The 16,789-nt window shown below is 37.2% G+C and overlaps 3 protein-coding genes across 3 annotated transcripts; 2 read left to right on the top strand and 1 right to left on the bottom strand.

The window, feature by feature from the left end:
• GCK72_024404 (uncharacterized protein) lies at positions 1 to 2,629 on the top strand (the record flags this gene model as incomplete). The annotated part of the gene is made up of 8 exons (XM_003118004.2): positions 1 to 251; positions 1,235 to 1,335; positions 1,510 to 1,689; positions 1,736 to 2,022; positions 2,072 to 2,127; positions 2,207 to 2,285; positions 2,334 to 2,452; positions 2,563 to 2,629. 8 exons carry the CDS (start codon positions 1 to 3, stop codon positions 2,627 to 2,629), a joined length of 1,140 nt encoding a protein of 379 aa, XP_003118052.2.
• A 434-nt stretch (positions 2,630 to 3,063) lies between these two features.
• GCK72_024403 (uncharacterized protein) lies at positions 3,064 to 8,361 on the bottom strand (the record flags this gene model as incomplete). Its single annotated transcript, XM_053735868.1, has 16 exons — positions 3,064 to 3,231; positions 3,380 to 3,505; positions 3,558 to 3,644; positions 3,687 to 3,791; positions 4,113 to 4,205; positions 4,707 to 4,797; positions 5,037 to 5,108; positions 5,661 to 5,740; positions 6,243 to 6,386; positions 6,437 to 6,541; positions 6,747 to 6,831; positions 6,915 to 7,069; positions 7,174 to 7,254; positions 7,528 to 7,651; positions 7,709 to 7,828; positions 8,243 to 8,361. The coding sequence occupies 16 exons, from the start codon at positions 8,359 to 8,361 to the stop codon at positions 3,064 to 3,066; spliced, it is 1,755 nt and encodes a 584-aa protein (XP_053579434.1).
• A 768-nt stretch (positions 8,362 to 9,129) lies between these two features.
• Positions 9,130 to 16,064, top strand: GCK72_024402 (uncharacterized protein; the record flags this gene model as incomplete). Its single annotated transcript, XM_003117937.2, has 14 exons — positions 9,130 to 9,202; positions 9,259 to 9,409; positions 9,469 to 9,604; positions 9,914 to 10,059; positions 10,108 to 10,231; positions 11,160 to 11,275; positions 11,376 to 11,479; positions 13,010 to 13,170; positions 13,765 to 13,857; positions 14,115 to 14,219; positions 14,395 to 14,569; positions 15,596 to 15,719; positions 15,777 to 15,895; positions 15,952 to 16,064. The coding sequence occupies 14 exons, from the start codon at positions 9,130 to 9,132 to the stop codon at positions 16,062 to 16,064; spliced, it is 1,740 nt and encodes a 579-aa protein (XP_003117985.2).
• Positions 16,065 to 16,789: the final 725 nt, after the last annotated feature.

The following is a 16,789-nucleotide window of genomic DNA, read 5'->3' as shown; positions in this document are numbered from 1 at the left end:
ATGAATGCTCCGCCTCTGGCGAGTCTTGGAGCTCAATTACCAGACTGGATAGCTGGACAGATAGACTTTTCTAGCCAGTGTCAATTAGTCAAGTTTCTCCAATTGCATCAAATGTCTTTTTTTGTTACAGACGGCGGTGATTCGGGTGATTCTTCATCAAACGAGAGTGAGAGACTAATGGAATCGGACGATGAAGGGAACATTCAGATTCCGGTGCCCACCGGACAACCTCGTGGACGAATGGGTCGCAGGTAAGTACTTTGTTGGGTGGGAACTCTTAATTCTTTCTCCAAAATCCGGTCTCACTTCCCGCTATTCATTTTCTTTTCCTCAATTTATATCTCCTTCTTATTCACACCTATGCCATGGGGAGACCCGAATGAACTCTGACCGACTTCCGCTATTACTTTCACTCCTTTTCAAATAAAAATAGTGACAGAAACATGCAATGGGCGCCGTTGAGCCACATACACATACATACGCGTACACGGAAGATTACACTTTGAGTAATCCGAACTCATTCATCAAAGCACTTCTTTGCTACAAGAATTAGGGACATTTTCCATAAACCGTTGTGCTTATTCGTCCGTTTGGAAAAGTACTAAAAAACGTGAAAGCAAGATGTCTTGTTTTGGGAAATAGAGTTTCTTAAGATAATTATAGGGTGACCAATGACGATTTTGACGGACGGCACGGGCAGGTTCCTCCAGGTTCTTTTTTCTCGTTCAACGGGTGCTATTACTAAAAACGGAACTGGGTTGGCTGCAGAAGGAATAAGCATATTAGGTTACTGCGGGATTGAAACACATTTCAATTAGATCTGTTTCATGGGATATTGTGACTTATGAAACTTGAGAAAGCGTTACTCAGTTACTAATCTTGTATGAGAACGTCTCAAGGGAATTCTCACAGATTACAAAGTTAATCGAGGCTATTATAAGTGGAAGGGGACAGGGTCAAATAAAGGGATGTGCGCTCAACATTTTGGAATTTAGAAGAGGCAAAAGATTATTGGAAACTTTTATGAATTAAAAAATGAGATAAGGTTTTAGACAAAAAACTAGATATGCAAACCAAGAGCAGCTGAATCTGCAAAAATTGATAACACAATATTCTACGCTATGCAAAACATTTGTACTTCGAGCCATTCAATTTTTATGTTTTCTGTTTAGCGACCGGTTATCATTTATATCTATACCCATCGTTTGTCATTTTCCATCAAAAATCATTACAGATTCACTCTCAATCCGCTAATCTTTGCCAAAGAGGAACGTGAGGCACGTCGACAGTCTTTAGCACAGCTCAAGCTCAGCTATTATCCAAAACACATGAATCGTGAGTGTTACATCCTCTATCCATTCGTTAATTGTTGCTCAGCAATCATTAATTCTAGCAGCTAACTTTTGTAAATACGGCTGTCCAACTTCCTATCGGGTTTTGGACAGCCGTTTAAAGAGCAGTTTGATTTACTTTAAAATACTTAAAGGGATCAAAATTTAAATTTTTCAGCTGAACATTATGACACTGGCTTGGGATTTTGTGGATGGTTTTTGATGGGCTTATCATGGATTATAGTCATTTCAACGTTTCCTGTATCAATATATTTCTGTATGAAAGTGGTTCAAGAATACGAGAGAGCTGTTATCTTCAGACTCGGTAGACTCATTGGTGGTGGAGCAAAAGGGCCAGGTAAATATCACTAAAAAAATCGATAAAACCGACTTATGTGTTTCAGGAATATTCTTTGTGCTACCCTGCATAGAATCTTATACAAAAGTGGATTTAAGAACTGTGTCATTCAGTGTGCCACCGCAAGAAATTCTTACGAAAGATTCAGTGACAACTTCAGTAGACGCCGTTATTTATTATAGAATTTGTAATGCAACCGTCAGTGTTGCCAATGTCGAAAACGCACATCATTCCACAAGATTGTTAGCTCAAACCACTCTTCGTAATATGTTGGGTACCAGAAGTCTTTCTGAAATTCTTTCCGATCGTGAAACACTTGCTACTTCTATGCAGGTTTGTATCATTTTGATAAAATGTGAAACGTGTTTTTTTCTAATTTCAGACTATTCTCGACGAAGCTACTGAAAGCTGGGGAATCAAAGTAGAACGAGTTGAAATGTAAGTTTTTAACAAATAAATCGTTCAAGAACTTCAAACTTTAAAGTACAAAACTTTATTCACACATTTGAATTTTAAGTAAGGACGTCCGACTTCCAATTCAACTACAACGAGCCATGGCAGCTGAAGCTGAGGCTACCCGAGAAGCCAGAGCCAAGGTATTAATTTGAAGCTAAATCAATCTGCACTAATGTTATAATTTTTAGGTTATTGCTGCCGAAGGAGAAGAAAAAGCATCACGATCATTGCGTGAAGCTGCTACAGTCATTGCTCAGTCCCCGGCTGCTCTCCAACTTCGTTATCTGCAAACATTGAATAGTGTCGCGTAAGTCTATGACAACATTTCCAATTCGGATATGATGTATCTATCACGTGTTTGTCAACGTGAACAGATATATACTTACATGATTATTCGTATATTTGCTTTTTTTTCAGTGCGGAGAAAAATTCGACAATCATCTTTCCACTTCCGATGGAATTAGTTAGGCATCTACTCAACTGATTATATATCGATGATGCTATGATTACGAGTGCAGAATGATATTCTTCTAGCTTGCCCTCCCCAAATTTCTTTCTACTTTTTCTACAATCTCTTTTCTCATTCACTGACTTCATTGTGACATAATATTTTTGCAATTAGAATAATGTTATCAAAATGATAATCAAATTTTAGTTATTGTCCTTCATCCAATTCCCAGAAGACTGAAATTTTGAATGACTTTGCATAAATATCAAAATGCTTATTTTTTTATTCTTCTTATTTTTCTTATGTTTTCTAACCATCATACTTTTCTTTCAAATATTTTATTTTCTTTTTCAAAATAAATACATTTATTATCGATGAGCGATGAGAAAAATTAGAATATAATATTAGTTTTCAAAAAAGTTCTTGTATGTTTAGTTAATGTAGTTTTCACATTTTGTTTTCTATTAAAATTAATGACGGGACATCGATCTCTCCTTGAAAATTTCCATTTTGACTTCAAAGATAGTGAGTATGTCTTTCCATAATTCTCCTTGCAAACGCATCTCATCCATGTCTCCCATTTCCTCAATTTGTGCATCTAGTTCTTGTTCTTTTTCAGCTGCTAATGTGACTTTTTCCTGGAAAAATTAATAAGGAAGCAGGGTGAAAAAATGGAGACAAAATTGTGTGCAGAAATAGAAAAATAATGTCATGGTAGTTGTTAACTAACAGCAATCACGTATTATTGTATTCCGAATTCATCATAATGTGACAATTCTGATTTACCTCCAAATTGTCTCCACTGGCTCCTTCTAAACTATTCTTATCATCCAGTAATATTGCTAATTCATTTTTCAATTCAGGAATCTTTTCTCCGCATTCTTCAATTGTATTCTCGAGATCTCTGACACTCTGCAATAGATCAAAGATACATATATCAGTATATTCTATGATATCAGGTTACCTCAACAAGCAATCTGTTATTTCTTTCCATTTCTGCCACTTGCTCTTCTCTTTGCCTCTTCATTATATTAATTGCATCCATTTTTTGCTGAAATGATCAGTCAAAAGTGTCAATTAAGTTGTCACCTACACTCAGCATGAGTCTCATTTCTTCTCGTCTTGCCCGCTGATCCGTTATCCTATCTTTTCTCTCATCCAATGAATTCATCATTTGTTTCATATCCGATTTGATGTCCTGAATGAATGTATATCTTCTCCAAATTATTATAATTCTTTTAATCATGTAGTACTCGAAAGAATATATTTCTTTTTAAAAAACTAAGTGAAAAAGAGAAGTTCCGATCAAAGAACATCACAATTTTTCACTTTCTTTACTTGCTTTCTGTCATACTCAAAACCTTCAAGTCCTACCAATTCTTCATAAAACATTGACATAATCCCCCAATGGATTGTTAAATTGAACTCGGGTTTTAAACATTTGAACAGTCAGTTCGAAGCCTCTCAAATTTTCGCCTCTTCGTTTTGCAAAAGTCGAAATCCAAAACTTTTATCTCACCTCGCTATTATTTGTTTGCGGAGCTGCAGTTTTTGGACGATCGTATTTCGTTGGAACATTCAAAACTTCTACTATTTCACCGCCAATGCTTTCCTGAAAATTAGTTGAACTTTTCGAACAAATTTTTGACTTTTTGTTTTTTGACATTTGCTCAAGTGGATGTAGTTTGTTCTCTAGAAAAGTTGTTTGTATCAATTCTGACTTTCTTGATATTTGAGAGCAATTTGTCTATTTTCTTGTTTTATGCTCTTACATTGTCGCACGTTTTTTGTTTCACTGTTTTAAATCTACACTCAAACCAAATCATGAGTATTGCTCTAGATTCAAGATTTTACTCATATTGAAGTAATGCCAAATTTCCATACAGTGGTATATGTTTAACTCTTAGAACTGCTCTACTCACAATATGACTCTCCAATTGTTTATATCTTCTTGAAAGAATATCCACCGTTCTGCTAAGCACTCCTTTCTCGGTATGCATCATTTCCATTTCCTTTCTTTTCTTCCTCTGATCCTCACTTTTGACCCGGTACTGCTCCAAATGTTTTCGATACTGCGGAATGGTACATTAAAAATAAAAACTTCTCTACTTACTTGCACATTTGACACCACTTCTCCGCCCACTTTGTCCTTCAAATTGTGTTTACGTTCTTCCACATCTTTCTCGACTTTCGCAAGTTCTTGTCTAAAAATCACGTTTCTGTCTTACTGTAGCTTTCAATTTCCTTAATTCATTGAAGTTCTTTTGTCCATTTTTCAAGACGTGACTCTCGTCATGTGTAGTCCATTTCGGAAATTGAGAAATGGGCACAATCAAACGTTAAAACCACGCCGCCTCTAACGGTTTTTTTCAATTTCAATTTCCTATTCCCAGTGGAATAAAAAGGACTTTCGAGAAGAGGACCCTCCAAACCACTCACTCACCTCAACTCCTGCAACTTCTGCACCGCCGTCTCTTTTTTGCGTTCGAGAAGAGTAACTTGATGACGAAACACACTGAAAACACGTCGTATGTTTTTACGAAGAAAGGTTAGTATTTTTTCGTTTGCCACAAAAATGTATGTTATTGAAGTGAGTTTGTGATTGTGTTCGGAATTTTTAGTTTTATATCTATATTTATAAAAACGGTTAAAAATTGCGGAAGTGAGTTTTTCAAATGTCTGTGATTTCTGGTCTTGTCAATTCCTCCCCCTTTTCCCTACATTGTTTCGGCTCTGTCTGAATTTTTCCGTCGTCTCATTCTTCTTCTCCTCCTGAATTCAAGGAGCACTTGACAATGCGACATTCAATCAGAAAAAAGTGAAGGAAAAGCGCGCATATTGTGCTTCTGAGCATCGTCATCACCATTTCCCCCATTCCATCCCATGATTTTCTTCTTCCTCTTTTTTTTGTCTTGTTCATTAGCAACCGCAATTGACGCAAATTTATGCACATCTGAAACGACGACGCATGATGAACATCACCCTTGGCTTCTCTGGTTTTTTCCTCATTTAGCATTTGCGAGCCGACACAAAAACAACATAAAAGCCAAAAGAGCAAATTACTGACCTCATGTTCTCGTCAATGTCAACCTCTTTGTGATCTCTCTCGTCTTCAAGTTTTCGAATTCGTTTTGTCATTTCCTCAATCTGAAAGTAGGAACTTGAAAAATAGGATTTGGTCTTTTGGTTAGCCAGAAAGGGCTTGAGTCAACAATTAACTTATTTGGGCATTTGAAAATTAGGAAATTTCGTTGACGTCTGTCTGACGTCTGAAGCCATTGTTTCTCCTATTTTTATTTGTTCCCACCCACGACTTGAAATCGTTTTCAAGTTCGACAACAAAGAGCGTTTCCTCTAAGTGCTCACACATTCCAATGTCAGATGATGCCCACCGGTATCAATGGAAAGATTCCTTATTATTCCTATGTACAGTCTGCTCAGTTTTCAAAAACACATTTTTAGAACCCAGACTGGTTAATACCCAATGCCTAATTTGTGTTCTGATCTACATATGACGTGTTTTTGCCCACGAACTATAAATATTCTTAACTTTATCTCAGACATGACAAAAACGGCTTAATAATTTTATAGCTAACGCTCTTCTAAATTTTGATAAATATCTATTTCCGTGAAAGTTGATTGTATTCACCTCTTCCGTCATTCTCGTTATATCATCTTCTTTCACCGAACTTGATCTTGCCATTGTTGACAGTTCCCTCAGTTTATTCTCTTTTGTCTCTATTTCTTGAAACAACTTCCCGTTCACCAAATAAGTGTTCGTCGCAACTTCATCCTAAGACTTCCTCATTAGAAAAGAAAAGAAAAAAGAAGAAAACCAGTAACCTCTAATTTTTCCATTAGTGCTTGTTCATCCAACGTGTCGGCAACTGCTTGAGCCTCATTCAAATTGATTTTCATGCGATTGATTCTCGATTCAATGTTCAGCACCTAAATGGGGGATTTTCTGATTTTTGATGCGTGCAGAACTCGGAGAAGAAAAAGGAAACGGCACTCAAGAACAAAAGGATTGCACTCGCTATTCCTGTACTTTTTCTCTCATTTTTTTCAGAGAAAAAAGAGAAGAAATAGAAAAAAAAAGCTGTCTGATTTATTTCCTTTTCTTTTCTTTATTCCGATTTATAAACGGACCAACCTTTTGTCTTTCAAGCTGCTTTTGATGCGCCATCTCCGCATACCGAGATTTCTCTCCACGTAATTGTGATGCGAGTTGCATCTGTCTGCAAAACAACACCAGAATTTTTTCATATTCTGGTTTCATGACATAATCTGTCTATAAAATCAAAAGGATAGTCTCACTCACTTGTCGAAATACGGTATATTTTGAACCTTCTTTTCGGTCTTCTCAATTTTCCGAACCAAAATCATTTTTTCCTTCTCCATTGACTTCAAATCCTCTTTAATGTCATTTAACAATAGTACATCTGACATAACTGATTTGACATCCGCATGAATTTCCTGTCAACAATAATATTATTATGCTATCTTTCAGCACGCCACTTTTGTTTTCCTTTTGCCGTTACTTAGGGAATAATCTGAAATCCCTTCCCTGTCTGATTCACCTTGAACTCTGTCATTAGATCTCCAATCTCATTCTGAAGCTCTTCAATGTCATAATCGTAGAATTCTCCCGGGACATCGGTCTGTAAATCGAACATTATCCTAGTCTCAAATGCACTTTCTGACAGGTGCAAGAACCTAATTTCCAAAATGTTTCTTCTCATTTCTCATGTATGTCAAAAAGAAACCAAGCCACATAAAGCGCTTTACATTTTCCTGAGATCAGCAATTCAAGCAGAACGGACGCTTGTTCTTTATGTATCATTTTTCAAAAATAATGACGACCGCTTTTTCTCTCCAGAATGGAGGAAAAAACTGTGGTAGAGCGTATTGGTTTTGACATAGCAATTCATTACCTTCATCAAATATTTTGCCAAATATGCTCGCTCTTTCAAACCATCCGAATTCTCAAATAGAAAAACGAGCAACGGATATACACTTGTCTTCCGTCCTTCAACAATCCCTGCTCTCCATTCTTCTCTGTAATATTATGTCAAATTAACTTCCATTAAATAAGTGCCCTCGCTTTGTCCCTACTGTTCTTCTTGGTCTTGCGGCGGACGATAGCGAAGAATTCTTAGCGAGTTGAGAATCCGAATTGCAGTCTCCTCGGCTGCCTCTCTTTTTATATCAACACGTTCCGAGTCGAAAATCCAGCTGAAATTATTATGTTCTCGTAAAAACGATTACTTTGAAATGTGTGAGTTCCAAAGAAAACTAAATTTTAAGAATGCAAAGTTCAGTTTTATAATATGGGAGTGTGTGGCTTCATTCAAGTTGAACAAATTCATTTCTCAGAATTCAAACTATTTTTCAACGTTTGATGCATAGAAATATTTCTATTTGCATAGACTACAAACTCATTTCTGTTCTCTGATCAAAGTTATTGATAGAAATAAATTCGAGAAATTCAGCTGTCATAATCAATTTAAGTAATTATTATCCAAAAAAGTTTGAATCCGTAAACTGAAAATTAATAAATCATCACATCCAATTTTTTTCCAATGAATACCAGGGTTCATTTCAATTAATAATATGAAATTCACATTTCTTACTCCGTCAAAAACTGACCTCAAGACATTGCTTAACAATTGTAGCAGTTGTTGGTGTTGCATTTGGTCGAATTGTAGTGTTGACAAGTTGAGATTGAACGGTTCATCGTTCAAAAAGTGCAATATGAACGTAGCCATGTTGTTCGCCATCTTGAACCAATTTCGCTCTCAAATAACGCTTCGTTGCCGGCTTTCAATGTGCGTTCGGTTACCCAGGCAACAAAACGTAAATATGAGGCAGACGTGTCCACTCGACTAGTCTCTGTGATTTATAGCATTCGGAAGGGAAAAGGAAAAGAGGGAGGTGTTGTCAAGGAAATAAATATAGGCAAGGTGATTTGACTTTTAATTGCAATTTCAGGTGCTTTTTCTTATTTCCATGGAAATTGTTATGTCTGTTTTCTCCTTCTTGTTTTCTTCATTCCGGATGGAAATTCTGACAAGGCACTTCATTTCGTCAAATGTATCCCAAATAAACCCATTTTTGGCGACGCAATGACCCAGTGAAAAGCTTATTATTCCGCATTATTCACTAGTTTTTGTTTCTAACGGATTCCACTTCTTTTGACTGACTGGACACAAATGACGTCAGCGCGCGGCCACTAGCTCATCTGTTGGGTCATGTATAGAGAGCAGAGACACAGACACATCGAGAATGTTTCTTTTTCGCATACTGAGCGGCCGTGTAACGAACAAACAAAAGACTACGTCGGTCCGTACTTGTTCGAATAAATCATTCGAATACTTTTTTGAGTTTTTCTTTTGACAAGCCACGTATGTTTTCTTTTTTCTAGTCACATCTTTTTTTTCTTTTTTTACAACTTGTTTTCAGTGCTCCGCCGTTTTATTTTTTAAAAGAGAAAGAGAGAGAGGTAATTATTGATTATTGCAGCGGGGAAAGGTGCGATGCAGGACCGTTCCTGCTACAAACTGACACAGGAAGGAGAACGTCTTTTTCGTATGCAAAAATATGAGCAAGGTAATTGTTAATATATTAATTAAAATTTGAAAAGATTTAAATCTGAATTTTTCTAGGCATCGATCTATTGAAAAAAGCGTTGGAAGTAGGAACAGATGATTTTTCACTGCTGTCCGCTATTTATTGTCAACTCGGAAATGCGCACACCATGCTCAAAGACTATGAGCAAGCCCTCAAGTTTCACACTTATGATATTCTAGTCGAGAGGTAAGTTATTAAATTGAATTGGAAATGAAGAAAGAAAAAACGAGACGGTCTTATTTTAGATTGCTTGGAAACAAAGAAGGAGAGGCAAAATCATGTGCAAATTTGGGAAATATATTCAAAATGAAAGGAGCGTACAACGACGCGCTCACTTTCACTTTCAAACAACTGGATTTCGCCGAGGAGCTTGGAGATAAAGTGAGTAGCCCGCCTGGGCGACGCTTTGTTGCTATGCCAACGTTGTGCCAACCGAGTCGGATGATATAGAAGTTTCTATGAGAGTAGAGGGCGGAGTCTCTCCCATTCAGTCAGCTGATTATTTCATAAACAACATAATGTAGTGGGTGTCGTGTGAATATAAAAAATAGGAGATCTATTTTCATAACTCCAGTTGAAGTGCGGATTAGAGCATTTATACTGAAAAATGTAATCTGTTCTTGGAAACAAAACGCGGTTTTTTATCTAGCTAATTCTAGTCAAATTTACTATACTAATATACATTTTCAGGTTCTAAAATCTCGAGCATATTACAATATCGCAACAATCTATGTTGAACGTGGACGCTGCACCAAACTTGAAGCGGCCGAGGAGAAGAACGAAGCGAAGAACGTCGAAGCCACTTCTGATTTTGAGAACGCTGCTAAATACTTCAAGTGAGCTTCAATTCTGAATTCACTGATGAAATAATGTAAAAATTTTAGGTTGAATCTGGAAGTAGCTGAACAGTTGGAGGATGCATTGACAATGGGCAGATGCTACGGTAGCTTAGGCAACACTTTTTATTGTCTTGGAGACTACGATCAATCTATTCACTTTCATAAGCTTGTAAGTTCAGCAGACATTGAGGTCATTCATCGGACATGATGATGTGACGTCGCATGGCTCATACCGGAAATCTTCTTTCGAGCACTTCAACTTCTTCGGTTCAAGCCTCAACTTTTCGAATTTTGACCCTTTTTTGCGTCTTTCTTTTTTGTGAGCTGCTCTCAGAAGATCTCCATTTTCTTCTTCTCTTTAGTTAGTCTTTCCACGTGCTCAGGTAGAAACCTAATACTCATTTCCGATCACATTTCAGACAAAACGTGCTATTTGTTCTTGTCAGGTGTAGAATATGGAAACTAGACAGCGTCCAAAACCAAAAAACCAATTCGCTATTCACCGGGAAAATAAAATCCGAGTTCAAATTTCAAAAGTTGCTCCATACATGTGTCCTCAATTATGTATGTCATCAAATTTCATTCTTAGAAACTTCCGGGTCCCAGTTCTCCCTTCCCAAAAAAGGATAAAGTTGACAGAATCACAGAATATGGAACTGCCTAAAATAAGAATGTGTTTTTTTTTTCGAATAATGAAATTTCACCAGCACAAAACCGGGTTGGTCAGAGAACATGAACTGATGCACAGTGGGTTCCGAATATCTCCTTTCTTTTTCACTTTTTGCATCATGAGCATTGCATTCACTTCCTCTTACTTTTTCCCTTTCATCCTGCCAGATTCAATTTCTTTGTCAATTTTTTTTCCGACAAACCTCTTCTCTCCTCACTTTTTGTGCGTGAGAGGTTGGTTGAGACGGAACTCTTGAGACTCACGTCAGAAAAAAGGAAAAAAGAAAATGTAAAACAAAATACTAAGAAGGGATAGACGGAAGAACCTAAATCTCAGCTACTACTCATTGTACATGAATAATTGAAGATGTGAACATCTGACTCATCAATCACACATACCCTTCCTCATGTCATTCATTTTCTTTCAGAGACTTGAATTATCCCAACAATACGGAGATAGAGCATCAATGCGACGGGCTCATGCTAATATCGCAAATTGTCACGCGTTGAAATCGAACATGCCTCTGGCTATTCAGCATTATAAGTGAGTTACACCCGACAGGCAAGAATCTGAATGGATTTCGGGATGAGTAATCTGTTTTTCTTCAAAAATTCTTGTGATCTCTTATGTTGTTCTGTTTCAGACTGGCTTACAACCTGGCTATGGAAATAGGCAACAAGACCGAGGAGGCTCAAATGGCTTACTCGCTGGCCAACGCCCTCTACATCGGAAAAGAAGTCCAGAAAGGTACGTGCCATCACGAGAATTTTTGCGTTAGGAGGTACATGAGATCTTGCAAGAAGTGGGAGGGGGCACAAAAAACCTACAACAAACTGGGTAATAGGTATTGAATTTCATCATTTCAATAATGGTCATAGCCCCCAATTCTTCTTTGCTTACCGCTTGTTGAGAGTTTTGCTCTGATGACGTTCGATTCACTCCAAAAGTCTTCTCTTCTTCTCGGTTCCGGAGTCAGTTTATGTCGTTGAAAATAGCATTGCAACTTGTCCTCGTTTTCACTCGTTTACTCTCTGTTATGTTCACAAACAGCTGGTCAGCTGAACATTTGACATCTTATGTGACGATTCGCTCACGCATCATTTGATAAACAAACTCAGGAATTTCACCTATCCCTTTGAAAAACGTGCACACATTGAGTCAGGTGTAGTTTTGATCAGAAAAGTACTATGTTTGATTTTTTGCTTCACTTTTATCGGAGATTGATTTTAACCGCAATCTCAGCTTTGTGTCTGATTTCGTTCTAACTACCATCAATAAACATTTGTGATGTAGGCCAATTTACTATATATCCACTATAAGAAAAGTTGTAGAAATTAATCGTAAAGAATAACCAATTACTTTTTCTGCTCAAAAATCAGAACTAGATTAAATGAATTAAATGAGACCAACCAATCAATAAATAGTACATTTCACTTTAGTGGTGGTGGTGGTTCCCACATCTAAAATTCAATATACGTATGTGTCCGGAAAAAGATTTGATTCTTCTTCTTCTTCTTCTCCGTTTTCTTTTTTCCACGTGAGTACTAATAGTTCATTATTTTTACGGATTGAATGTATTTGTTCCACTGGTGAATCCCCAGCAACACAAAAACAGCTCCTGGAATTGTTATCCCACAATATTCTATTTTTTGCTATGTCCATTTTTTTTCCTTTCTCTGGCATCCCAGCTTTTTTTTGTCTCGTCGTTGTTCTCTTTTTCGCCTACCACAATTTTTCTACTTACACCAACATCATCAGCCACACAGCAGTGAAATACAAACACTTGAGGACTCTTGAAAATTCAAGACAAATCGCAATGAAAAATACGTGAATCATTTTCATTTCACCATCCAATTTCACGTCACTTCATGTTTCTATCGCCGTGCGGGTTTTCTGCTTTTCTTTTTTTTTCGTTGGGACCCTCGTGGTGTGTGTATGTATGTGTGCTTTTGTTTTGTTGTTCCTCCCAAAAAATTGAGAGGAAGGCTATTCGAATTCACTTGTCTTCTCTGACAAATTGTGGGAAAATAGCGACAACTGTCATCACATAAAAAAACCTTTTTGAAAAAGAACTCGTGGAATCTTCGGATTTCGAATCACACGTCATTTCTTTGGATGAGAAGAAAGGCAAATAATCGTCATTCATCTTTTTATTCTCTTCTTCCCATTCTTACTCCGTTTCCTTGTTCATTTTATTCTTCCTCCTCATCATGATCACCAAAAATCCTGTCATGTGTGTTTAGTTCATTACAATAATCCTGATATTTTCATTTTCAGCTATCACCTACTTCCAACGTCATCTCAAAATTGCCCGAAGCTTGGAAGACATCTCCGGACAGTTAAGATCATACTATTCACTCGCTTTGTCATTCAACAATCTTTGTGAACGACGCAAAGCACTTTATTTCTTGGTCCTTGCTAAGAGGAGCTCTCTTCAGGTATATCACCAACTCTCAATTTATCTCTTATTGTAAAAGTGTCAAATGTTCTCACGGTGTCCCGTGTTGTTTTCTCCACTTTGTTTTCCTTCAAAAAGCACTTCAAACTGTGTGAGAGAAGAACTCGCGACAGGAGACAACTTCTTTCGAACTCATGCAAACGTTTATCTCTGTTCTTCTTTTTTTGCAACCCATCTCTTTTTTCCCCCGAATAGTCACGTCGACTTGTCCATTTCATAAAAAGAGAGTTGTCTTCCCAAGCGAGTTCAGTTTGACTAAAGAACTCTGTAGGAGTTTAAAAATTCAACCTACAAGGAGAAGTGCGAAAAAAAGAAAAAGGGAAACCTATTTCCTTGTTAATTCTCAGTTCTCCTGCTGACTTGTCTTCTGAGTAAAACCTTGAGACAAAGTGGAAAAAAAAGTCTTCAATGAGATTGTAAAACTTAATCGTTTTCTAATTAGTTTTCGTTTTATTTTATTAAGTCTTGAATCATTTTCTCTTCGAGTGAGTGCGGGTTGAGAAATAAAGTCGAGGGATCACATCAGAATCAAATTAATGGCAGATTCACAAAAAAACGTGCTTTTTCATTGAAGGTTAACGACACGAGTGCCATCACTGACATTGATAACTTGCTCAACGAAATTCTGGAGGCCGGACAGGAAGACGTGCTGATAGACGATATTGAAGTGAGTATTTGTATTAAATCACCCTGGAATTTCTCGTGACTTTCTTAAAAACGCTTCGGGTTGTACTCAATATTTTCAGAACTGAATGTGAATATTTTGTATGAAATGTCAGAACAATTTGTATTTCAAATTGAAATTTAGTCAGAAATTTAGAAGAAATCACACATGTAAACAACTCGGATACCTGCCAAAATGAATCAGAATAAAATAGCTCCGCCCGTTCTCCCATCCCACTTCAGCATCGAACACATTTTCAGCTCATAATCGACCAGTCAGCCGACCCAGCTCCAGCTGACATTGAGCATCGTGAGATTCGTCTCACCTACTTCCAGAAGAGAAATATTAACGACAGACCAGTGAACGTAAGTTTGGTGACAGACACAGAATCGAGTTTCCGATTAGGTGTTTTTGAATAAGTAGAGTCTCTTCTACCAGATTTTTTTGATTCCATGAGTTCCTCTTCCTGTTTTTGATTGTAACAAAAAAGAAACATATGTTGCAAGCAGTCAATCCCCTCATTCATTTATCTATTTTCAGACACCCGAGGATCCTCTTGCAGAGGATCGCTACGAGAAGGAGGAGTTCTTTGATATGCTTGCAAAGCTGCAATCAAAAAGAATGAACGACCAACGTGTAGATGCTTCCGTTCTCAACACAAACATTGACTTCAGAGTTCGACAAACCGACACAGAACCGGACAACTCTTCAACTGGTAAGTGGTCTTCGAACTAGGAATGAGAACGTGATAATTAGTATGTGTTCACTTGTGAATCGAATTAACGGAATAGTTTCAGTGACATAGGATGCTGAATATTCATGAGATCTTACAAATTGACTTTTTTGCTTTTCTTTTTTCTTTCTTTTTCTTCACATCCTATTCACATCCTCTCAAAAACTTCATGATGAATTCCTCGGCCTCTGCTATTCCAACTATTGATAATTCTGAACCAAATGATGGTAACCGACAAAAACATCTTTGTTGATAAAGCTAGAAAGAAAGGGGAATGCTGGACACATTAGCAATTCTAGAATCCCGTCCCTCATGCAAGTTGTTGTCCGTGACTAGTCTCGTCAACGACTTGTGGACAACAATCTCCTTCTTTTCATGGATTTTCGAAAAGAAAATATATCTTTAATTGTCGTCATGGTGACTTTTCCAATTTTCAAAAGATCCATTCACGTCAGATTAGTGTAGGAGTATCGAGATCTCCACAAGACTAGACTAGTTGCCAGTTGTACTAGTCCTTAGTACTAGTACAACTACGATTTCTTTCCAATTGTCTTGTGACCAAAGTATTTTATTCTTTTGTACTTTAGTCATGTCACAGAAGTCAAAATAATCGGAGAGAAGCGAGGCACACTTATTTCATTTTTTCTCGCATGAAAAAACACTAGGATGATTAAAAAAAGTGTTTGAGAGGTCGGTCTGAGGAATTCCCGACCGAACCTCTTTCTTTTATTTCTATTCTCTTCTTTGCTCCGAATTGCGAGTGGCACATTTTTTCGTGTGAGTGAAATTCAGAAGTAGAAAGGTTTAGAAGCTGGGCGAGAACAAAAAGTGTTTCAAAGTCAATAGCAATTTGATGCAAGAAAATAGCCTGCGGCACTGCGTTGGAGAAGAGCCATCATGATAAACTTCATAGTCTCTGCTCTTAAAAGTGTCGTTTTTTTCTCACTTACATTAGATTTCTAAGTCATTTCTTCACTTTATCTCAAATTCAACGTTTCTTTTTTTCAGATGGTTCGGAAGTTCTGATTGATCTGATTCTGAACGCTCAAGAACGTAGAATGGACGACCAAAGGGCTCCATTCCTGCCAGGACTCAATCCAAACGGCCAAATTATTCTTCGCCGTCTCAACACGTAAGCGTCTTTGCTTTTACTTCGAAACGATTCCGTCACCAACGCATTTCTTTTCAGTGATCCCGGAAACGAGGAGCTAGACGACCATTTGGTTGAGTGGCTCATGCGTGTTCAGAGCCAACGACTTGACGAGCAGCGTAGTGAGCTACCACCAATCAAGCCAGAAGGGCAGGAAGGTAAGAGATTGAGAACTTTCAAGACATTTATTTTACCAATTCATATTTATTTTCAGAACTCGATAAAAAGAAAGAGGAAGACGTGACTGCCATTGTCATGCGTATGCAAGCCGGTCGTCTAGAGGACCAGAGAGCACATCTCCCAAATATCCCAACTACTAAGAACTAACATCTCAATATATCACTTTGTCAAGATTCACCAGTCAACATTCACGGAGCTTTAAACATAATTGAGTTGCCATTTCAAAGTGAAATCTCGTCATTTTCCCATTTTTTTGTATTTTCTTTTCTTGTCATTCATTGTACTATTTATCCTTTCTCTCTTCTCCTTCCTGTCACAACTTTCCAAACTTTTTCGGAATTCCAACAAATTGCACTTTTGATGCTCTCCTCTCATAATTCTATTTTCTTTAATTTAACTACACCTATCTTTTTAAAAGGGAATTTCCACTTCCAATCCCTCGTTATTTGTCTCGGCCAATTTATTTTTGAAGCATCAAAGGGCTAGGAAAGATGTGAATGTATGAACAGAATGTAAAAACTGTGTATGATTGAATGATGCAAATTTTATGCTTTTTTTCTTCTTGGCAAATGAAGATGCGGTTGATTCGTATTACTCTTTCACAAGCGATAATTATTTTTTAAATTCGATTGGCGTCGAAGGTTTCAATAAAACTATGTCTCCATCGACTCATTACTGTAATACCAGAACCATCGTTGAATGTTTATGAAATATATAAGAGCATAGCCTACAACATTTTCAAAATAAATGTCTAAAACATTATTGTGGCGCACAATTTACTTTATATATATGAATACAATCACTAGAATTCAAAATAATCTATCACAGAAAGAAAAGTTAATATCCGTAATGAAATGAACTGTTGAAAACGT

The sequence above is a fragment of the Caenorhabditis remanei genome, chromosome X (assembly GCF_010183535.1).
Source record: "Caenorhabditis remanei strain PX506 chromosome X, whole genome shotgun sequence".
NCBI classification, from domain to species: domain Eukaryota; kingdom Metazoa; phylum Nematoda; class Chromadorea; order Rhabditida; family Rhabditidae; genus Caenorhabditis; species Caenorhabditis remanei.
This window is presented reverse-complemented; position numbering and strand designations above follow the sequence as displayed.